The sequence below is a fragment of the Lissotriton helveticus genome, chromosome 1_1 (assembly GCF_964261635.1).
Source record: "Lissotriton helveticus chromosome 1_1, aLisHel1.1, whole genome shotgun sequence".
Taxonomy (NCBI): Eukaryota; Metazoa; Chordata; class Amphibia; order Caudata; family Salamandridae; genus Lissotriton; species Lissotriton helveticus.
In genome coordinates this window covers 2,135,341,448-2,135,366,458 of record NC_136057.1, presented here as the reverse complement: position 1 = coordinate 2,135,366,458, position 25,011 = coordinate 2,135,341,448, and the positions used below count along the sequence as shown (strand labels likewise).

The following is a 25,011-nucleotide window of genomic DNA, read 5'->3' as shown; positions in this document are numbered from 1 at the left end:
TATATATATACACACACGCATACACACACACACACACACACACACACCCCCCCCCCAAATACTGGATAAACATAGGCCTATCTATATACAGAGGTATATATTTTACGTATTTTCTAATGACATTTAAATATCACTTCTTACCCCTCATAAGTGTCTTAAGGACAATGTTCACAAGGAGCTCAATCAATGGAAATGCGAGGGTTTAATAAGCAAACAAGAACATGCGTTTCTGAAAAATGATTTCCCTGTTACACCCTTCTTTTATTTAATTCCCAAAATCCATAAGCAAGTTCAACCTGTCCCGGGGCGTCCAATTATTTCCGCCCAGGGAAGCTTATTGGAATCTGTTTCCAGATATGTGGATCATTTTTTGCACGAATTCGTGGAAGCCTTACCCTCTTTCATCAAGGATACTGGACATTTTCGTTCTAAGATTAACAATGTAAAATGGGAAAATGAATTTGTTCTCATTGCTCTAGATATAAATTCCCTTTACACGTGTATTTCTCATGCGGATGGTTTAAATGCTGTCAAATTTTACTTGGGGAAACGCAGCATTGCGTACAGTCAACACACTATGTTGCTAAGAATGTTGGAAATTTGCTTGAATAACAACTATTTTCTTTTTAATAAGGAGGTTTATCAGCAATTGAGAGGAGTGGCTATGGGGGCATGCTTCTCCCCTACCTATGCATGTTTACATGTAGGGTGGTGGGAGGAGCATGTCCTCATGGGCACTCTCGCCAGCTCTTTCCCTAATCAGATTGTACACTTCTGGCGCTTCATTGATATCTGCATGATTTGGAATGGTTCGGTGGAATCAGCCACAGAGTTTGTGAACAAAATTAACGAGAACCAACTTAATTTACAATTCACCTCTCAAATTAGCACTGAAATGATCCAATTCCTCCATGTAGAAATCTATGTTTCTGAGGGTACACTCCAGACGAGAATCCACAGAAAAGTAACAGCTGGCAATGCGATACTGCATGCCAGCAGTTCGCATCCTTACCACCTCATTAGAAGTATCCCTTATGGGGAGTTTTTAAGGATGCGTAGGATCTGTAGTTCTGAGGGTGATTTGGAGAGGTGTCAGAATTATGCTTTCATAAGATTCTGTGAACGAAGCTATCAACCCTCTGTGCTTCAAGAAGCTAGAAATAGGGCTAATGAATTTAACAGAGAGAACTATCTTACTTCTATTGTAGCCAATTCCACCCAGGTAGCCACCAATGCTAATGAAACAGTATCCGGCAGAAACATCAGTCTAATAACGACCTTCAATGATGATGAGAGGAAGGTAAGAGGTATACTGAAAAAGCACTGGCCTTTGCTCAAAACCGACATCAGTCTAGCCTCTCTGATACCGGATGAACCCTCTGTTGTCTTTAAAAGAGCTCCCTCAATGAGGGACGCCTTGGTTAAATCTAGCCCAGAGGTAGTTTCTAAAAACAACAGGTATTCAGATAAATGTGGCTTTTTTAAATGCATTTCATGCAGGGCATGCAAGTTTGGGGTGAATACCAGCGAATTCCATTCTGCATTTGACCCTAAACCTATTAAGATCAGGAACCATTTTACCTGTCGGACTGATTTTGCGGTTTATGTGCTCCAATGTACATGTGGCCTCAGGTACATTGGAAGCACTAAATTACAGGCTTTTAACCGTATCCTGCAGCATCTCAGAGCCATAGTTAATTCAGACAAAAATTACCCTGTGGCTCGTCATTTCGAATTGGTCCACAATAAGAACTTGAACGACCTTCAGTATTTCATCATTGATGCTGTACCCAAGAACATCAGGGGAGGCAACAGGGAAAAAACTCTGAGACAACTGGAAAGCAAATATATTTTGCTTTTAGACACAAGGATCCCTAATGGGATGAATACTGGGGAGGATTTGCATTGTTTTCTTTGATTTTGCTGTTTTTTACACGCTGCCAATCTCCTAATTTGATATCCTGCAGTAGAATATGTTCTTCTCATATTCCATATCATTATCTGTTGTCATAAATTGTCTTAATCTGTACCCGGTTTTACTCCAATAGTGGTGTAATTCTTAGCTAATTAGCGGATTGGAGTGGGATGGGTCTCGAGTTTTTTCAAATTTTGTCTGATATGATTTCGGGATTTTATCCCATGATATTTTCAGTCATTCTGAGTTCACAATTTTAGTTTTGTTGTGGACTTATAATTTTTTTAATCCTGGTATATTTTTTACTGATGAAATGAGGGCACTATGCCATAATGTTTCCAGTACATTGTATCACTTCCCCTGTGCCCTATTGTTGGTTCTCAATCATTGGATTATTAGTCATATAACCCTCATAATCAAGGGCTTAATGTTCCGTCCGACTTGTTGCTTTTTAAATCAGATTTTTTTAGTCCTTTTCGTTGATTAGGATTTGCACCGTGTTAAATGTTGCACATTTTGCACTATATTTGGGTTTTGCACTTTTTTCTAGATTAAGCCACTGACGATTGTTTTGATCAACTATAAATTTTGTATAAGACTGCTTAGAATTAAGTTTATATAATCACAAGTGTTGCTTCCGGTGTACCATTTATGGTAGGATAAATTTTATGAATTGTGTGTATATATATATATATATATATATATATATGAATCATGAATTTTAACCAGATCTAATGTATTTATTAATTCATTTATTATGGTTTTTCCGGAAACCAAGTGATAGTATGTCTTTCATGTTGATTACTACTGCCGTGGCGTCAATCTGTTTTTGCACTGTATTTAAGCACCAGCATTGGTTCCTTCTGGTTATGTGATCAAGGCTACCGTGTTGTAGCCGAAACGAGTCATGCTAGAGACTTGGGAGCATTAAAACTACCTTGAAAGAATTTCTATGCGTTGCTGTGGTCTGTACCTGCGTTGTTGGATCGGCGTCCAGAGCCGATCAGTGGGTGTGGTGAACGGATATATATATATATATATATATATATATATATATATATATATATATATATATATATATAAATATATATATATACATACAAACACACACACACACACACACACACACACAAATACTGGATAAACATAGGCCTATCTATATACAGAGGTATATATTTTACGTATTTTCTAGTGACATTTAAATATCACTTCTTACCTCTCATGTCAGAATGTTATATATTCACTCTTTCCACTTATGTAGTGGTGAGGAGTTTGATGCGAAGAAAATAAAACAAACTGATTTTATGAGTAATTTCTTTTTTTATGTACCCTGTAGTGGTCTACTTTCATAAGCATTTTCCTTACTAGAAAAAATCCTCGAACCATGTCACTATCTAAATTGTCCTATTTTGGGAGTCATTACTGGGTTTTTACAGCAGTGGGCGTGTTGCAGGGTACCCCTGCTGTGTATTTGTTGATAGAGTGGGCTTTAATAATAGCAGCTATGGTCTATGCTGCCGTCTTGACACCTGAAAAAACAACAGTTGATGGACAGAATGTAGAACAATGTCATACATTCACCCCAGTACAGAGATCTGGGCCTAAATCCATCACTCCAGTTTGAACCAGCCATATGCAAACTGGAACTGGAAACAAGCCTCCTGGGACCGGTTTCGGGCTTTCAGCCCTTATTCAGCCAGGATAGCTTGATTCCAGTGGCATGGAGAGCAGTGGACTCACGTCTGAGCATACCCGTCCCACTCAGGGTGACTAATGCAAAAACAACAGTTGATGGACAGAATGCAGAACAATGTCATACATTCACCCCAGTACAGAGTTCTGGGCGTAAATCCATCATTTTGTTGCTCACCATGCCATTCCAGTTCGAACCCAGCCATATGCAAATCAGTCTTGACCCTGTGCCCAATGGGAACAGTCCAGCCCGAACTGACACCTGCATCTGGAAATATTCTTTGAAAGGGAAATGTTTAGGCAGGGTGGTGCAGGTGACAGCCCCCCACCCCCCTTGAGATGATGAAAAATAGCCAAGCAAGACTGGCTCAAACATGGTTGAGAGCCGAAACAAACACTTTAAAGTGTCTGCCCTGCATGCCAGGTTGGCAGACCAGCAGCCCCACCCCAACAATCTCAGCCCAAAGAAACTGACGTGCGGGGGAGCTAAAGCTCGTTCAGCCCAGTGGGCGATGCATGCCTGACTTCTGCTATCCCTTGCTCCTCACCCTGGCATTTCGCCAACAGCTATATTGTCAAAAATATGCACTGCGGTGCGAACGGCAAAACACCTGTGGCACTAAGGACGCGGCACAAAGCCACATACACTGCCATGCCAACTACAAGACCAGCACCTGCCTATTTCTCCCCATACCAGTACAGGTACTCCTTCAGGAGGTGCCACTGGAGAGTTTAAATCCACACATACAGCAGAATGTGTTATGTTCTACAGATAAGCCTACCAAATACACTTCTGACATCGGTAGAAAAAAACCCTGCTATCAATTTCCTACGAAAAAAGAAACCCCATTCCTCACCCCCATTATATAATGCGCAACATATAGAAACAACAACATTTTACATAGCTTATATATGGTTGTTTATATTAGGTCATTTTTACATAGTTTGCATTTGAGTTGTTTTACATAGCATCTTTTTCACAAGAAAACATAAAACTGCGAAGCTTGAGTAAGGTATGGTATGCTAAGTTTGGCAGAACTGAGACCAACACGTTTCTGTGAGGTATGTCTAATATGGTCTTTCAGAAAGGCTATAAGCATGCTATTTAAATGACATACCTTATTATACATGTAGCAGTTGGTAAACATAGTATTAAAATCTTCAATGCAATCGATTGCCTTCGTATAGTAATTGTATTCTAGGCGTTTCTTAATGGTTGTCAGATCCATCGGATTCTTGATAATAGTATAATAATCCTGAAATAAGGAGTACATACACTGTTAAAATTACAGTGACTGAAAAAACATAAAGCACTTCTTTTGTGACAAAAAAGTGGGAGATAAAAAGTTGATAAACTTCAGAACAATAAATCAAAGTTTGCTAAGCCACTAAGGGCATTCTCTGTAACTTGAACCCTTTTGAACATGTTTGTTTTTAAACCCATAATATTTAATAACATGCAACGTCAACTTAATACAAATGCAATGAAAGGGTTGGATACCAAGTTATGACCATTCGGCCCAGTTGTATAGCTGCTGAAAGAACAGCAGTGGCAACAATAAACAGCTAATATCACAGTGTCCCACCATCAACACTTCTACCCAGAGATTTTTTATTCAGTATTTAATTTGTGAGCATTACAGAACGTATGCTCCCCGTTTTCCTGTTCCTCAATCAGTATGATAAGGTCACTCCGAGATGGAGGAGCTATATTTAGCTTAGTTAGCAGCATTAAACTATCACGGATCATCATCACATGTAGATGACCATTTTTTTTTCTGGTGGAAGGTGCGGCGCGGGTAAGCAATGAAGAAAACCAAGTCCTGGCAAAGCCAAGAGGTTTGCCTTTAATGTGCTATTCGTCCCTGTTGTTTAGCTGCTGAAAGAACGGTAGTGGCAACAACAAATCGCTAATATCAAGGTACATAACCATCAACCCTTCTGCCCTACCCAGGACAGATTTTTTATTCACCTTCTTAACTGGTGAGTATTACTGAACTTTGCCCCCCTCCCCCCCATATTTTCCGGTTCCTCCATTAATCGGTTTGAAAACGTCATTCCTTAGAGATGGGGAAATTACCTTTAGCTTAGGTAGCAGCATAAAACGATCACAGATCATCATCACATTTAGATACCAATTTTGTTTCCTGGTGGAAGGTGAGGCGCGGGTAACAAATGAAGAAAACCAAGCCCTGGCAAAGCCAAGAGGTTTGGCTTTGATATGCTAACACCACCTAGAGTGTTTGCCTGTGGTTTAGACCAGTGATTAATTTGAGCCAGAGGTTGGGGGTGAGAGGGAGGGCACTGCCACTCATTTTTTGGTACCGAGAAGAAGAGAGAGAAAACCAAACAAAAATGGAGAGATGGAGTAAGACAAAGATAGAGGGAGATAAAGGGGAATGGAATAGCTGGTTAAGGGTTAAAGAGGCCTGGGGTGGATTCAATATTACGCAGCCTTGGTATTCAGGTCACCAACATTTAATAGCACCGTCCACCAAGCTTCGGTGTAGAGCTTTGGGCACCAGCACTCAATTCTTTAGAAAATTAAGTAATACCACCCTCCAAGGCATAGCTAGCGCACCAACCATCTGCCAATAATGGGCATCAGAGCAGGAAGGACAAGGTGATCACTTACAGGGGGCAAAAGAAGAAAGAAAAAGCCCTTGATATCCTCTTCCTGCCAGCAATCAAGGTATGGGAGCAGTAGTGCCTCTGTAGGAATGCTCATTCCTAGACCCTAAGGCAAACTCCAGAGACCCAACCTCCTAGGAGGAGTGCCCACGTATAGACATACCTTAACCACCAACGTGATACAACAAGCTATAGACATTTGCTGGTATACAGAAAACAGAAGCTGCTGAGTAATTCCGGTGAATCAAACGACAGCCAGTTCCTTAAAGAATGACTTGCCCCTAGGGCCAGTCTCATTGGAGATGACAATTAAGAAGGATAACAATCTATGACATTTCAACAACTGTTTCCCTACTTTATAGAAAAACTGAATGTAACATGCAACAGAGGTAAATGTAGGTGTAGCACTAACCAACTAAGCTATCATACATGAAATAGAATAGTTAAGATCTTTTTGTTTTTGAATGCGAGTCTTCAAGTACATTTTTACAAAATAAACAAGTAGAAACTACTATGCCCATAGCCTCATGTTGGAGGTGGAGGTACTGGAAAACACAGATTAGGCAAATGTGTGCGGTGTCAAAATAAAAAACCGCGGATTTGAAGAATTTAGGAAAAATCTGAAAATAACCACTGGAAAACAGAATATCATATGCACTGACTAATTAACCTATCTTACTTGGATCTTGATCTATCTTCCAGTAGGCAACGAAGAAAGAACTGTGAAGCAGGAGCTGTAATTGAAACTCTGAGGCGGATGGTCCTCAAAATTGAAGAGCACAATGCTAGAGGAATGTGGACGAAGTCCTGGGGTCAGCTGACTTGGAGTATACAGAGACTGCCTCCTTTTCAGAATTCCCAAATTCTCATACTGAGCCACCTCCAAGATCCCCATGGACAAGGCATGACAAAACATCACTCCCCAAATCCATACCCAGTTTGGGACCTGCAGGATAGCGATGGTAAAACTATTGGGCCAGGAAAGAGTAATGTACTTGGCTCTTGGGTTCCTTGGGGCCATCAAAACACAAAAAAGGAGCCCTTGGATCTATGTACATTGATAGCCTAGCTGGGAAATAAACCAACATGGAGTGTCCCTTTTATAGGACGATTTCCCTCACCCACCATAGGGTGACAGGCTTCATCATTGGGAACCTTCTCATATAGTGATACCTAGTCGGGATACGGGCTACAATGCCCTCACTGAGAGGGAGGAGCTCGGGGATGTTTTCCTGCCAAGAGAGGTATATTCTAAATACCCAATTGTGGAGCTCGAGGTGGAGAGGGCAGCAGAGCAAGTGAAAAAAATGGTTAGAACTAACAAAAGGTTTTGCCAAAAACTTACGGCAACCCAGGGCTAGGATTAAAAACAGCGTGGCATTGCAGGAATGATTAAGTATACTTGTGTGTCACAGAGGTTGACATGTTTCAGCCTATGACCCAGAAGTTGTCGGGCTGTCATCAGGACTTAGAAGTGCTGCTGCTCAAAAGAGCCCAATTAAAAAAACATAATTCATATTTGCAATATATACAAAACCATCCGGTGACTTCATGAAACATCAGAGGGCGAAGGATTCACTGGCGGTAACCTGTGGAAAACATATGCAGAAAGAAGTTTATCGCAGAAATTGTATACATGCGGATAATTGATGGTTAAGTTTCAGACACTAGGCAACCATATCTATACATTGGGAGTTATTGACCAATCTCAAATTTTAGAAAAGTCATACGGAGGGCATTGAGTTGAAGACCCTTCTCATTACTGTATGTTTTCATTTTTAGAGTCCCATTCAAACCGGTCTCCTTGTTAGTATGTGGAATTGATAGACAGTAAAACAATACATATTAATAGTGATACTTAAATACCACAAAAGTGGAGGGGCTTACCCGCTGTACTCAGGTGTCACGCCTCAACCCAACTTGGCATGGGGCAGAAGGTGGGGGCAATCTCTGTCCTATGCAGCTGCCATAGAAGAGAGAAAAAAAGAAAAAAGAACCCTTAAAAGCAGTAAGAGTAGAGCCAGTGAAAATGTGCAGAGGCCATTCATGTTAAAATATACACGAGCCACTCGTATTGCTAAACAGACCAGTGTTATGAACCATATGTCTGAAGAGACCAGTAACACTCAAAGTGTAATATACAAGTAATGGTCTAAAAATATAAATTGAACGTAAACATATATATAGAGTTTGTGGAATGAATACAAGGGGAAAACTGAATAGAGCGGTGTACTCCACCCAGGTGTGTGAAAAGAATGACAGAATCATTCGGTTCAATCCCAGTAAAAGTAGTTGCTTTAAAATGAGTCTTTATTACAATGAAAACGCACTCCTCATGAAGTACATGCTCAGTGCTTTAAAGGGTTGGTCAATAATTGAAATATGGGCCTCTCCAAACAACTATGGTACATCTGGTGTTATGTGGTATGATAAAATGAAATGCACACTGAAGTCTATGTGGCACAGAGAACCCCTGGGGTTGTTAAAGACATGCTGCCCCAGTCAACAAATCAGCCAATAGATCCCTGTAAAACCCTTTTAGGAAGTCTGGCTGTAGGGAAAGAATATGACGAGATATAGTAGTGCAAAACAGGAAGTGTAGACCAGCTGTGAGTACATTAAGGAGTAAGCATAGTAGCTCAATGTGCATTGTGTCAATGTTAATATGAGCGCCATATGAGGCGTGTTAACAGTATCCATGCAATATTTGCTCCAGAGCACTGGTTGTGGTTGCCTGTCCCAGAGATTATTTCATTTGCTCGTTTATGTACATGTCCACATTACATTAATTGCATTGTGACAGTGGTATTTCTTTAGAGCGGAATAGGCTCAGTTCAAAATTAATTGTGCAGAAGTAAAGGGAGACTGTGTGGCATGTGTCTATCATTCTCTCATTCTTCCAGGAGCTCCTGGTGTGCAGGTGTTCAGATGGTGATGATACTAGGGGATAGACGACCACAGAATCGCATCCTTCAAACCATGTTTGTCGCTGTGTAGTCTGAACACCCATCTCTGTTCTCCGACAAAGAGAAGCCAAGTGATGTTAGTGGTTGTTGGTAATTTATTTGGTTTGTCAAGGACTGTCCACCACAAGTCATCAGCTAGGTGTCCTTTTTCCAGAAAAAAGGACACCGGTCCCAGGATTCTGGTTTCCGGTCCAGGAGAGACCTGGCTTGTCAGTTCGTGCTGGACTGTTCCCATGAGGAACAGGGGCAAAACTGATACTGCAAATGGCTGAGTCTAAACTGGGAAGGCGAAGTGAGCTAAAGAACGATGATGGATTCAACTCAGATCTAATAGTGACTGGGGGTGCCTTTAACATCGCTTCTATAAGAAATAGGTTTTCTTAGCTGGCAAAGTAGCAAGCATACGTGGATTATTAGTGTGCAATGTCCGTAGGACTGCAATCCCAGCAGCCCCGTTGCAAACGGCACTCCACGTCGCTGTTGGCCCACTATTCACAGCGTGGCATATAGACATGCACACTGCCTTGCACAAGGGTCTCCTTCCTTGGCATAGTGAGCGGTATGCTGTCTCTCTATTAAGAGGTATGGGCACAGATTTTGGGTGCTGGATCATTACTATTTCCCTACAACCAGACTTCCTAAAAGAGTTTTATCGGGATCTATTGGCTAATATATTGACTGATACAGAGCATCTTGAACAAACGGCCCCAGGGGTTCACTGTGCCATATGGACTTTGTGTGGATTTCATTTAATAACACAAGATGTACAATAGTTGTTTGGAGAGGTCAGTGTTTTAATTATTGGCCACTCCTTTAAAAGCACTGAACATACACTTCATTAGGAATGCTTTTTCATTGTTATAAAGGCTTATTAATATGCAGTCACTTCAGCTGAGATTGAACAGAGTGATTCTGTGACTTTGTTTTCACGCACCAGGGTGGCAAACACAGCTATACGAGGTTTTCCCCCTTGTGTTCATTCCACAAAGTAGATTTCCGTATGCATTCAATTTGCATTTTTAGACCATTACTTGTATATTATATGTTATTGAGTATTACTTGTCTCTTCAGACATATGGATCATATCACCAGTCTGCTTGGCAATACCAGTGGCTCATGTGGACATTTTAACATGAATGCCCTCTGCACATCCCTAGCTCTCCTTCTCTTCCTGCTTTTAAGGGTTGCTTTTCTTCTTTCTCTCTTCTATGATAGCTGCATAAGACCGAGATCTCACCTTTTTTTCTTTGATCTGTACTATCATCTATTGAATCTCGCTTCATATCTTATTGCTTTAATGATTCACTGTATTCTGCATGGTCATGTAAAGAGCTCTGATACCTTTGGGTCCAGCTAGCACTATATAAAACTTCCAAATAAATAAATGGCAAGGTGGGTTGAGGCGTGACACCCGACTACAGTCCAGTCAATAACACCCAATGTATAGATATGGTTGCTGGTGTCTGAACCTTAACCATCAACATTTACGTATACTTTCTTGATGAAAAAAAGTCTTTCTGCATAGGTCTTCTACAGGTTACCGCCAGTGAATTCTTCACCCTCTGACGTTTCATGGGATTACTGGATGGTTTTGTAAATACTGCGAATACGATTTATGTTTTTTTGTTTGGAACACTTTTAAGCAGCAGGCCGTCTAGGTCCAGAAGAAAGCCCAAACACCTTCTGGGTCATAGGCTGAAACATGTTGACCTCTGGGACACACAAGCAGGTTTATTCATTCCCGCAATGCCATGCAGTTTTCAATCTTAACCCAGGGCTGACATAATAAAGATTTTTGCAAACCCTGTAGTTCGTTTTAACCATCACGTTTCACTTGCTCTGCTAACCTCACCACCCCAAGCTCCACCATTGGGTATTTAGTATATACCTCTCTTAGCATGCAAACATACCTGAACTTCTCCTCCTCAGTGAGAGTGTTTTAGCCTGTATTGTGACTAGGCATCACGATATAAGGAGGTCCCCAATGATGAAGCATGCCTTCAACCGAGGTTGAGGGAAACCGTCCTGTAAAAGGGACACTCCATGGTGGTTACGTTTCCAGCTAGGCTATTAATGTACATATACCCAAGGGTTCCCCCTTGTTTTGATACATCAAGTAGGGGAGTCAACCCTTGCAGGTTACTAAACGTCCTCTAGCCTTCCTTAGTGATATAATTACTTGCGACCATACCTGTTCCAGTCTATAAGGTATTCGAATATCCTTTTTACATGCTTGAAATCCAGAATTGCACTTACTTCAAATTCAGGATGACCATATTCCCCACACAGGTCAACTTCGGGCTTCATCAATGATACATGGCTGAACGTTTAGTGACATTGGGATGCAAGATCAGTTTTAGAGCCACAGGATTAATTATCTTTTCAATGTGAGGTTTCACCTTTGGTTCAGCATTTCAAATATATGTTTAGTAGATAGCCATACTTTATCTCCTCCAAGCGACTTTGGAGTCAGCCTATGCTGAGGATGTTCTTAGATCGTGTACTTGGATTTAACTTCTGTGAGATTTTTCTGGTATGAAGATGCTCCTGGTGTTCTCACACAATGGGCACCTTTTGAGTGTGTATCGCATCAACTCCAGTCATTTGTGGATCGTACCCCTGATGGCAGAAGAATGGGGAGATGTGGTCATGTTAATGTGCATACATTCTCCTAACCACATTGAAGTAGCCCAATCATTACAATCTTGGAATTACTGGTATTGTGACTATTGTTCAGGCTTCTAGTTGTTTTTCTCCACCTGCACACTGGTATGAGAATTGTGGTGAGTGGTGCTTCAAGGTTCATCAGGTAGTACAGGACTCGCCAAAAGTGGAAAATAAGCTACAAACTTCTATTGCTATGCACTACCAGTAGAAGGATATATAAACGGTGGGGCACATGTATCAAGTGCATTTGCAAACAGCCCGATTATGAAATTGGAACGTTTGCAACTGCAAATACTCCTATTCTTATGTACAAAACTAAATTGCAACCGAATACCGATTCGGTATTTGCAAAGGATGTGTTTAGGCATCCCTTCCTAATACTGAAACAGATTGATATGTTTTAATGTTTTGGGACAGAATTTCGTTTGCAAAATATTAATCTTTTACAGACTACTGAAAGGTAGTTGTAAGATATTCGCTATTGGGAAGGGGTCCCCACAGAATTTCTTTCCCTTTGAGAATGTTGGAATATATATGTTTTTAAAGAGTAGGCAGTGGTCCCAATATTACCTGAACTTTTTATTTTATTTTTAAATAGATATCGTTTTCCGCTGAGAAAAACGGGTTGCACTTAAACAAAATAAATTGCTTTATTTAAATCAATCACAGACATGGAGGTCTGCTGATAGCAGGCTGCCATTCCTGTGACTGCTGTGATTCCTAGTGGGTCAAAATGAACCCCCTCAATATTCATGTGGTAGGTCGAATTGAGACCCGCTAGGAATCAGTAATTTGCAGACCGACCTATTAGTACACTGGTCACAAAAATACTCGTCGCAAGTTGTCAGTCCATCGGCCTCCATGTTCTGTAGAACGAATGTGCCTAATTTCTGTTGGTTTAAAAAAGACCATTTAGATTAAATGGTCCATCACTAACAAACAGTGTGAAAAACATATTTTATGGATGGTAGTTCTACAATGAAGTCTAGAGAAATTAAATGCTATGGACAATGAGGCACTCCTGCCCTGTACATGTACGTCATAAGCAAAATCGTGAGCCTTAGTGTTCTATGGCATTGACAGCCACTAGAAATAATCCTGCAAAACTTGCTATTTTTGTCTTTTCCCCAAAAGGTCTAGCCATTGGCAAAGAGGTGTTGGAGGGTGAATTTTTACCTGCATAGCTATCCAAGGACACACCTATCACCTGCACGACATGACCCCTGTGTAGGCCCTGCTGTCTAGAAGTTACAGGCCTCAGTTACGTTGCCCTGAGCACTGCCATTTTCTCTTAGCTTAAGCAGAAGCAGAAAGCAGGTCTGACCCGAGCTTCACCCAGCTGCTCTTGTCTGCAAGGACCCGCACCCCTACCAGGCCCCACCTCATTGTATATTTCTCACAAGCTGTAGAAGTCAAGTTCCTCAATAAATCTTGCAACATACCCCACGTCCCCCACCTAAGCCATGAATAGAATAAGGGAAGCTCGCACCACAACTACGTCAAGCAAGATATCCGATAAACTGAGGATAATTGTGGCGAAATATTATCGCAAACTGCCTGATTGACACATGAATAGAACCCTTTCGAAGCAACAATAACACATTTCTGATTAATGACAAACTTCCAGTCAGAATGGCAGGAACTCAGTCTAGGCTAACGTACGTGCCACACAATTACGAGAAGGTAGTCACATTTACTCCAATGATGGGAAAGTCACCAGACAGGGGCGTGAGAGGCGACAGAAGGATATGTGGTTCGAGGTGACGTGATATAGCGTGACCATAGGCCCCTCACCCCTGAACAATATAAAAGGCTGGTCCGCCAGATTATCGTTGAACTACTCCGCGTCTGCACTTGAGTGTCGGACAGGAGTTTTTCCCAGGGGTTACTCGAGATAGCCCTTGTTCCATGTACTTAGGCAATGCTCCTCCATTGTATACTTTGCTTTATAATACTTTTTCCTTATTGCATTCCAGTTATATTTCGCCATCTGAAATGTTATATTTGCTATGTTTTCTCTGACCTTGTTTTTATCTTCACTGCATTAGAAGTGTTTAACATGTATTTGCAGGATATGACTTTACATACAGTGGTGTGTGTACCAATATGTGCTTAACCTTTTTCTATGCAATCTGCCTCAGCTCAAAAGTGTACTTAAAGCAAAGCCTCTCTCATAGTAGCTGCAAACTGTACTTTGTAAAACTCAAACTGGTCCATGTGACTTTCAAGAGAATGCTGGGTACAGGGCCAAGTACTGCGTGGTTTTTATGCTATCATTGATTATTTCTAGAAGCTGTGTCTTCAAATAAATTGTACAACTCTCAAGCTTCAGTCTCCAATAGCTCATATATATGTTTTTTCCTGTTTTTAGAGCAAGCGTTCCAGGAGCACCGGTTACAAATTAAGGTGTGCCATTTCCCTTAGTTCTCTCTCACGATCTCCCCAGCGCGGCTTCTGAGCTGCTACTGCAGAGTCCCCTGGCCCCTCCTGCCCCTAATTAATCCTCCCCTCCGTCATTTGGTGACCCCGACGCGATAATAAGGAGTTAAACTGACAGGATGCAGCTGGTTCCTAAGGAGGAAGTACTAAACTGCTAGACGATTCTGCGCAACCGTCCTGCTGGGCCATTGTGAGGAGACCTCAGCGCTGAGGGGTAAGCATACATATTATTGTGTCTGCCCGCGGCTGCGGTGTCTCTCTCTTGGGTGCGGCCGAATGGTGTTCAGTGTTGTAGTGTAGCAGTGCTTCTGCCAATGGTCCAGGCTTCCTGTCTGTTAACCTTGTTATATGATTCTGCGCAGAGGAAGGGATTGTGTGCCATGTGGAGACTGAACCTGACAGTTAGGTGTTTACTGAGATTCATGTATTTCCTCTTTGCTTTGTGAATAGTCGCATGTTATTGCTAAGCCTCGTGTAAATACAAAGTAGGATTGTGTTTGTCATCCTTATTTTTAGCTTTTTATTCAGCATTTATTTAGCGGTTAAAGGGAGCCCCTGTTGCATATAGTTACAGGGAAGGAGAGCCGCACGTGGCAGGTCTCTCAGCTTATGGTGGAGCCTCCTCTCTGGGGGAGGGCCTTTGATACACCTACAATAGGGTGTCAAGGAAGAGAAGGTGAATTATACATCTTTCTGCTTAAAGGGAACCTCTGAAGTTACAGGGAAGGAAGAGTTGCGTCTGGCATCTTTTCGATATATTCGTGCAAGTGATCCTCTGTTAGGAGTGACAGAGACGAGGAAATCTCTCATGTCAGTAGTCCATGAGAAAGAAGGAATTTCAGCAGGTCCGATTAGCTACCGTGACCTTTGATCTTTCCTTAATTTAGCGGTGATATCCCCTGCTGTATGTCCAGGGAAGAGTTCTGTGCGGGACTAGGAAGTTATTTACTCATATTGTAGGCATTATATTTTCGCCAAGCTAAACGTGGTTTGTTAATTATTGTTGGTGAACCCCATATGTATAAGGAATATTCTAGCACACTCTAGTGGCCATAGAGCGTGATTTTTGTAAAATAGTTGTTAAAGTGTCTACATTTTACTTATGCTTTTATTAGATATCTGTTCAAACACAGACCTGCATGTTAGCACCTAGTGTTTAATGGTGAATGTATTTAGGTTCATAGAACAAGAACTCTTGTGTGATCCTTACTGTTTTCATGGTCTCTTTTGTTAGGAGTCACTGGCTGGCACAGAGGCTGACCATAGCAAAAGTATACTATTGATATATAAGTGCATTATGATCGTTTATCTTTCCTTGACTGATTATAAACTGTGAACATCGCATTTCTGTGTAACACTGTGATGTCTGGCCCCATACCAATATTATTGTTTAGGGAAGGGGCCCGTTAAGTAGAAACTGCTGCTAATATATTTTGTGGCCATCATTTGAAAAGTGGGTTATGTTTTAGCGAGATCCAATAACTAGGGAGATTGTAAATGTATTTTGGTGTATCCCATGTACGTTGATCTGCCACTGACTAACTGAAGAAAGTTTATAAGCTACAGCATTTCGAGCGCCACGGCTGTCACACAGACATATTGTTTTCTTTTCTTCTTGCTGTTGCTCCCCTGTGTGCACACCTGGCATACAGGATTTCCCCTTCCCTCCACGAGCACTGCAGGCTCCACAAGGGAGGACACAGAGAAGTACTCTGCACTTTCTGGATGACTGGGTGTCATTTAGCATAGCATGACATTTTTCCTTTTTAACTGCATTCCACACAAATGAATAGGATACATAACTATAGGACATACAAACTACACACGCCATACACGTGCAGATTTTTATGACATTACCAGGACTAGAGGTACCTGCTATTGTGACATCATTGTGGCCTCACAAACCTTTGCATAGCAAGGTTCTTGAGGCTTGTTTTGGTAACCATCCTACTGCCCTGGAATTCCCTGACAATTCCCCAGAAGGTATTTACAACGGCCCAGAAAAAGAAGAAATTAGAGAGGCATTTTATTCCATCATTACAGAAGCATTAGGTGATGAGCTTGTGGTAAACTGCCCCACTCCCGAAAAAAACTGACAGGAGGTCAGCCAGATGTCCGGTACATACATGAGCTATAGTGGACAACAAATAGTTGAGGTAGTTCTACACACATTAGACAATAAAATTGTATCAGTGCAGAACGTGGGCGAACAAACTCATAGAAAATATAACAGAAGCGAAATTTCCCTAATATCTAGAGCGTGGGACTTATTGGGAATCCCACTCACACAGGGTACTGAGATAAGGGCATCTACATTGCATCTAGTGAAAGTGTGCCTCCCAGTGCCAACGTATACATTCCTCACTGATGACACACAACTCACACTTCAGTCAGTAGGTAGTGTAGTAAGTAGCGAAAAGCCCTGATACTGCTCACCAGTGTTCACTCACACCGCCTTCTCCAAGCACCAGCTGCCCGGAGGGGCAGGGAGATCCACAGGATACCCTCACTCTACTAGGCTGTGAGCATCACGCCCACGAGTTACATGACCAGCTGCAGCAGCAGCCATCACTAAGACTCACAGGACTGTTACAAAGACACCCTTCCACGACGCATTATCCAGAAATGTGGGCATATTCACAAAACAGCATTTTAAAAGGAGATTAGTTTCGCCACATTCACTGCCACAGATAGCCCACCTCAAAGAAAACTCGACTCTAGGAGATGAGCAGACAGCCCAGACAAAACACAAGACTACAGATCACAGTACACATAGTGAACGGCTGTATTGTTGCCCTTTCTGAAGGTACAGCAACATCCCCTGAGTCTGTCTCACCCCTGACATGTACAGTCATTTTGACACTAATCTCAGCCCTAGGAATTGACGTAACATCCTTGCAGCAGGTGAGGCTGACAATAACACCCGGTGGCGTTACACTCTTACCCCTGCTTACACTCAACACAGGAGAATAATGTCAACACCCACAGCACATCCACCAGCCTATGACGCAGATGACATTAATTTAGGACGAGGTATAAAGACTGACATAGAACTCTTATCAGATGTCCAGGCAGCCGTGGCCCATGACGATGCCTTAGCCCCAGACATCCCAGACAATTCACGAGATAGTACACCAGAGAGTACATCGGGTCAGCTATCCCTAAGCCCAGTACTGCAGGATGCAGCATCAGGAATGCCAGGTCAAATTGACACACTATTGATAGTAAAAATGAGACATATCCAACTCTGCAGCCCCCAGCAGGAAGAAAACAAAGAGAGCCATGAGGCCTCCCACATGTCACTCCCCAGACCTGACCGCCCAGCACCTACATCCCTCACTGAGAATGACGATACTCCAAGAACAAGAACTAGACATTATGGCCCTTTCCGATTCCCGAGCCACCAGCATTGCAATACACAGAGTCAGTATAATGAGTGGCAGCCCCTTAACACAGGTCCTAATAGAGAGGAAAAGCACCTGCTACAGTTCAATGATGTAAAGAGAGACAGCGAACAGTATCCCTCTGAGGTAGTAAATGAGGGAGACATTAGCAGGACTAGGGCAGAAAGTGACATATGCCAAAGAACAGGTAAAGAAGAAGAGGACATGTCACACAAAAGGTACTCGAGAAGCCCCATAGAAAATACAGCAGCACTCCAGCAACTTGCATTATACCTAGCCAGTATAGGGGATAGAATGACTGAGCATATGGGTGCAAAGAAACGACCAGCACCAAATGAAGTAGCTAGCAGTGTGAAGGAGGTAGAGCCACACAGTGGTGGGGTCCCAACTATCATGCCACAGCAAGGGCCATGGATAGACTTGCATCAGGAAGCACAAAGTGCAGCCCCACCACAGATCAACATGGCAGTCTCTCTCGCAGCCAACTTAAGTGTACCCCAAGCTCCGTCTGCAGTCATTAATTATAACACTCAGGTGACACGACCACCTACGCCTATGCCTCAGGAATCACCTCTAGTAGTTACACCACGTAGACCAATGACACCACAGCCAGAGCAAGACTATTTGGATCTGCCAAAATTGTTTGAACAGGCAGAAAAGAGGAGAAGGCAGAGAAGAAGAGAGATAGAATGTGTTACTATGTTAGGTAACGAAGGGCGACCTGAGAACATCCCACAGGAATATGATGTATCAGGTACAACACGCCTGCGTACAGCAAGATCTAGAGAACTGAACAACATTGCCCTTTACAGGCCAAGACAGCCATTGACCAATGGCCTGACGCCAAATGAGATAGTAATACTTGGAGAAGGGAGTGAACTTTATGTCATTCCATTCTCAGATAACTTGGCAGACTGGACAAAGGCTAATGCATTTCAAGAGAATGTCTGGCCCCGAGAAGGATCTTTTGAGCCAGAGCAAATGGCCACTGCTGAAGAATGTATCTTGCAGGAAGAAGGAGATGATTATTGGAACTACACCTACATGCGCCAAGGCCTAAGGGTCTGGAAGAAATACGCACGCAGGTATGGTAACACAAGACCCACGGGGGTAACACACCAGCTGCCCCTGCTGTCCAAAGAGGTCAATGACCCCCCTTCTTCAGTAACTTGGTCCCTAACGGACAAAGAAAATATGAAGAGAGAACTCCCACCCCTCACAGAGGGTGCGGAAAAGTGGATACAAGCCTTTGAAAATGACACTTCAGGTGTGTCATTGGCTATTTGGGATATGAGACGTTTGCTCACATCCCTGATTGGAAAGGATGCAGAGGATATGTTTTCACGCATCGACACAAGGCTTTGCACCACTAATTCAGAATTAGAAGGTGATCCTTTCAATAAAATAAGATCAGCGCTATGGAACGAACTGCGCCAGAAGTTTCCAGATGTCTCAGACATCGGATGTCTAATGTCACAAATAAGGCAATCAGCTATTGAGAACACAGCTGCGGAATTAGAACAGCAGAAAGTAAAGAAAAGAAAGACTCTTGATGATGCAGTTAGGCTAGCTTCACCAGTGAGTCAAGTGACTACTGTCACTAATGTTTCACAAAGTGCCTTAAATGTGCTAGGAGGTAACGCACAGGTAACAAATGATCACATACAACAACAGCTACCTCAGCAACACATGCCTGTGTACAAAATGGTGCCCCAGACTCAAGCTCCTGTATCACAGGGAGCTACAGTACTGCCCCCCATCAATCCGGTTTCACAGGGCACCACCCAGCAGGACCAGGCAAGTTAGCAAAGCCCACAGATAACTCTAGTGTGTCCCTTGTCATGTCTCACAAACATTAGAGAGGACCCATGATGTCATGATTAACAACAACACGTGTAGTTTTTTTGATTGACACAGGTGCCACATTCTCCTGTATCAAGGAGTGGGCACTGCCCATCTCCAACGAGAGCGCAAACACACTAGATTTCTCTGGGGCGATATTAAGGGTCCCTTTCACAGAGTCAGTACAAATAGAAATAGGAGGTAAAAGTATTCAACAGCGTCTACTTTATACACCACAGTCCACATGGTCTGATGGCCAAATTAAATATGAGAATATGTTTCAATGAAAATGGCACAATGCCCTTTACGGTTCCCAAATGCACGCAGACTGTCAATTTCATGTTTGCATTGTCTATATAGAAATAGATAGTTATGTTATGTGAATGGTCACATATAATTCACACACACACTGTAAATTTCACCTAATAATGCAAGACTGAGCAACTAAATAGAATGATTCACTCCCACGTCCCAAAATTCAGCAGCAGCTGACACAGGCACAAGCCAGAGATAAAACGATGGAATGGAATGCACACTAGTTGCACCACACTTCTTTTCAGATAAATAAATATCACGAGTTACGAGATCATGTGCTGCTAGAGCATTTCATCCTTCTAAGGTGGATTCAAAGAATACCTTGAGTTGGAATACAATAAAGATCTGCTGTTTATTACCAATGCACCATTGTGAGTGAACCTGTGCATTACAAATAAGCCATCTTTATTTTATAATACAACACGTATATTTTGCATATTGCAAATAGAGACAACACATGTTTTCAGATATTATAAAATACAGACAAATTAATAGAGTTTCTTTTTATTTTCGGGCCATGTTCATAAGTAGCGTTTCTGGCCAGAGTGCATATTCTGGGCGTAGAGCCAAAAAAGGAAACAGGCTTCCTGTAGTTGGCAGCAAACAATAAGAAGAGATAAGGAATACGTTTCCAGATATGCACCGCCGTGTACAGCTATTACTTCACACATGCCCAGTGCTAGGGAAAAGAAAATTAATGCAGAAACACAGTAGATTTCAATGTTAAAAGTACGAATGCAGGGAATAAGCAATGCTCAGCACTATGATTTCATTGCACATCTGCACCTTAGGGAGATACAGGGAAGTGCCCCACCTGAAGGAAAAGAGCTGTGGAAGAAGAGGGGAGTACACAGGAATAAGATTTTATTTGTTTAAATTTTCAGGCACACAAGGATAGGAAGGCTTTTTACAAATAGCACTCAATCAGTTACACCTTCCTACACATGTCCCTCGTGATATCATGTCCACTACTTTGCAGACAGAGTGGTTCATTCCCAATGCACATGAACAGATACAACTCTTTGTGTCCTTTTAGAGTCCTTTTTAGAGAAACAGATGCCTAAGATAAAGACACATCATGTTAGTGGTGTGCCCTTTTTTCACGGTAAATTTGAGTTGGACCGTGTGTCCATTGTGACGCGAAGGCCGCAGCTACCTTCCTACTTCATGAGGTCATATGTTACTGGGGATTACTGGATGCTGTTACAGTGACCCGCAGTGACAGTGACAGTCATTTTATTTTCATTTTTCAGGCACTGTGACAATGTTAGGGTAAGAGCCTTAACGGCCTGTTCATGTCTCACCGGCTTGTCATTGACAGATCAATAGATGTGGTTATTCTCTCCGCAAGACTTAAAAAGAAGTCACTGGGCCCTCTTCTGATATTGTAAGCGATGAATTGTTCATTTATGTGCACTAATGCGTGCTCCAAAGTTCTTTTTCATTCAGATATCAAAGACAAAGACAAGCGTCCTATCCCTGATAAACTTCCGCCTATCTGCTTTGGGACACACATCTTTTTATGAAGCAGTTCGGAAGTGGAGAAATTTCAATTCAATGAACACTTGCAAATGAACTTTTTGAGGTTCCACCCGTCACCGTCCAAGATCTGAGCATTGACAACAAAGAAGACATCATGTGCCAGTTAACGATCCAAGATCAAGGAAGTGGAGATCGTATGATGGCCTACGGACTGAGACGCAGCAACAGAACAACCCTCCATGTCAAGCTTTCAATTAAAAAGATATGTACAGCTATTATTTTCTTTTTTATGTTTGTAGCTGCAGTAACAGCATTTCACTGGTTAGCAGTGCGATCAGAGAGAGAGAGAGGAGCTACTAGTAATATTAAATTTGTCACGACCACAGAGCTACCCATGCCAAACACTTCCTGGTAACGAGCAAACTGGGGTAAGCACCAGCAGTAGCTATGACACCTATGCACCACCCACCTCGACACCTTTCTCACCCCAAGCAGACCCCACAGATCGGGACTTGGTACCTGAACTCACCCTGAATTGGGGAGGTTGGAAGAAAGGTCACAAATGAGTCTCGCTTTGTCTGTTCACACATTCCTCACGCTGTAGGCGCAGATGAATTGTACTTTACGTAAAATAGTCTCACCACCCGCAGCCAAATGTCTTTTACACCTGTACCTTTGCCGCATACATGGTCAGAGCTCCACTCAGCCAAAGTGGATGATGCATTTGTAAATACCACAGAGTGGGATGACTAGTATGTAACATTTAGGGTGATCACTAATACATTGGAAATTGAAAGGAGAATGGAGGTTTACCGTGATATGAAAGTACCTGCCGACATAATGCAGATTTGGGAACATCACTATAAGAAACTAGGGTACTTCACCTTCCCAACACCCACATCCGAATGCCACTCACCTGAACATCACCAATGTAACCACACCCATGACACATGCCCTTGTCAGTGGAGACCTATTCTACACCTGAAGGCCAGCATTTATTTCAATATCAAATGGAATGGTCCACATGACTTGATATGTAAGGCAGCCTCCTTAGGTAGCACAACTGTAGGACAAGAGCACAAATATAATTTAAATGAGGAGATAGAGAGGGAGTGTGCTGAGATATGGGGTAGGGAAACTAGAGGATACACATCCAGTGAAGGTACACCATACCCACAGAAAAGAGCATACAAGCTAAAAGTATCCTCTCCTTTGCTTCCTAGGTAATGGGACGGTACCTGTGGGCAGGAATGCCAATTGCAAGAGCACTAGATTTAATTCGGACATGAAGTACGGCACATCCATCCTAATTGGCATCTACGGATCTGCGGAGAAAATATGTATCTGCAGTTGCCTCCCCAATGGCAAGGACTTTGTTCTATCGTGACGATGCATGAATGGCATCTCGTCGTCCCAGCAACGAACATTTCCCACATCCATACACACCCAATGGCAGGTGATGTCACCCTGCCCCACCACCGACAAAGAGAAGTCAAAAAGTACTCCTCAGATGACACATTCCATGAGATTCCGGAAGATTTCGACGATGCTGAACTTTACCTTGGGGGAGTTATCCCCATGTTCCAGGCCAAAGCCAATGCCTGATGGCTCCAAGTAACGAGATATGAACTGATGCAGCTTGTTAACAACACCCGTGATGGGCTCAACGCCGTGAAAGAAGAACTACGACCTTTGAGACTCATGGTTCTGAAACAACACTATGTTTTAGACCAGTTAATTGCGATGACTAGTGGTGGATGCGCCAGGATGGGGAAGGTCGTTCTGCTGTGCCTTGATATTGGCCGATGATGCGGATAACAGAACACTTACAAAGGCCATTGGGGATTTGGACAATTTGGGACAACAGATGCCTGAGGATGGAAGTGCAAAAGCAGATGTTTTAAGTAATTGGTCCAACTTGGACTGGACGCCTTTATGGCTATCTGCAGTACTAAAATTTATAATGCCTATATTATGTGTGCTTGTAGTTGTGTATTTCGGAACACAGATTATGTTGCATTATGTTAGAAAAATAAGGTCTAAAAGAGTTGAGATGAACTACACAGATGTGAACACAGGTATGCACAGGGGACAAGGGGAAGATGTAGAGATAGCAGTGTTGAACATAGAGCGTACTGTCCCCGACCCTCACTTAGAGCAGGTTCCTTCTGAAAGTCAGTACCAGTCCCCAGTACATGGTGGCCCACCACTTCTCTCAGGGAGAGACTTGGTACGTCCCTATGAGACAATGTGTAAGAGACTAGGAGGACCAGGTGAGGATTTAGGAGCTACTTCTTTATAACTCGCCCTGGCCACTTCCCCCGTTTCCGGCTAAGTATGCAGTTCGTATGATGTTCAATGATGTTGATTGGTTCAATAATTTGAACCAGAGGGGGGAATGTTGGAGGGTGAATTTTTACCTGCATAGCTATCCAAGGACACACCTATCACCTGCACGACATGACCCCTGTGTAGGCCCTGCTGTCTAGAAGTTACAGGCCTCAGTTACGTTGCCCTGAGCACTGCCATTTTCTCTTAGCTTAAGCAGAAGCAGAAAGCAGGTCTGACCCGAGCTTCACCCAGCTGCTCTTGTCTGCAAGGACCCGCACCCCTACCAGGCCCCACCTCATTGTATATTTCTCACAAGCTGTAGAAGTCAAGTTCCTCAATAAATCTTGCAACATACCCCACGTCCCCCACCTAAGCCATGAATAGAATAAGGGAAGCTCGCACCACAACTACGTCAAGCAAGATATCCGATAAACTGAGGATAATTGTGGCGAAATATTATCGCAAACTGCCTGATTGACACATGAATAGAACCCTTTCGAAGCAACAATAACACATTTCTGATTAATGACAAACTTCCAGTCAGAATGGCAGGAACTCAGTCTAGGCTAACGTACGTGCCACACAATTACGAGAAGGTAGTCACATTTACACCAATGATGGGAAAGTCACCAGACAGGGGCGTGAGAGGCGACAGAAGGATATGTGGTTCGAGGTGACGTGATATAGCGTGACCATAGGCCCCTCACCCCTGAACAATATAAAAGGCTGGTCCGCCAGATTATCGTTGAACTACTCCGCGTCTGCACTTGAGTGTCGGACAGGAGTTTTTCCCAGGGGTTACTCGAGATAGCCCTTGTTCCATGTACTTAGGCAATGCTCCTCCATTGTATACTTTGCTTTATAATACTTTTTCCTTATTGCATTCCAGTTATATTTCGGCATCTGAAATGTTATATTTGCTATGTTTTCTCTGACCTTGTTTTTATCTTCACTGCATTAGAAGTGTTTAACATGTATTTGCAGGATATGACTTTACATACAGTGGTGTGTGTACCAATATGTGCTTAACCTTTTTCTATGCAATCTGCCTCAGCTCAAAAGTGTACTTAAAGCAAAGCCTCTCTCATAGTAGCTGCAAACTGTACTTTGTAAAACTCAAACTGGTCCATGTGACTTTCAAGAGAATGCTGGGTACAGGGCCAAGTACTGCGTGGTTTTTATGCTATCATTGATTATTTCTAGAAGCTGTGTCTTCAAATAAATTGTACAACTCTCAAGCTTCAGTCTCCAATAGCTCATATATATGTTTTTCCTGTTTTTAGAGCAAGCGTTCCAGGAGCACCGGTTACAAATTAAGGTGTACCAT

General features: G+C 42.5%; 1 protein-coding gene across 5 annotated transcripts in view; it reads right to left on the bottom strand.

Annotated features, from left to right (window-relative positions):
* BRDT (bromodomain testis associated) overlaps nucleotides 1–25,011 on the bottom strand; it is a 2,808,714-nt gene that overhangs the window by 2,236,334 nt on the left and 547,369 nt on the right. For 3 of the 5 annotated variants that reach the window (XM_078646309.1, XM_078646320.1, XM_078646315.1), the window contains one exon: nucleotides 4,726–4,863. In XM_078646309.1, the coding sequence (XP_078502435.1) occupies nucleotides 4,726–4,863 (138 nt within the window). Of the gene's footprint in view, nucleotides 1–4,725; nucleotides 4,864–7,770; nucleotides 7,828–8,125; nucleotides 8,202–25,011 lie in introns of those variants that run through there. The other 2 variants (XM_078646312.1, XM_078646318.1) reach the window with 2 other exon arrangements.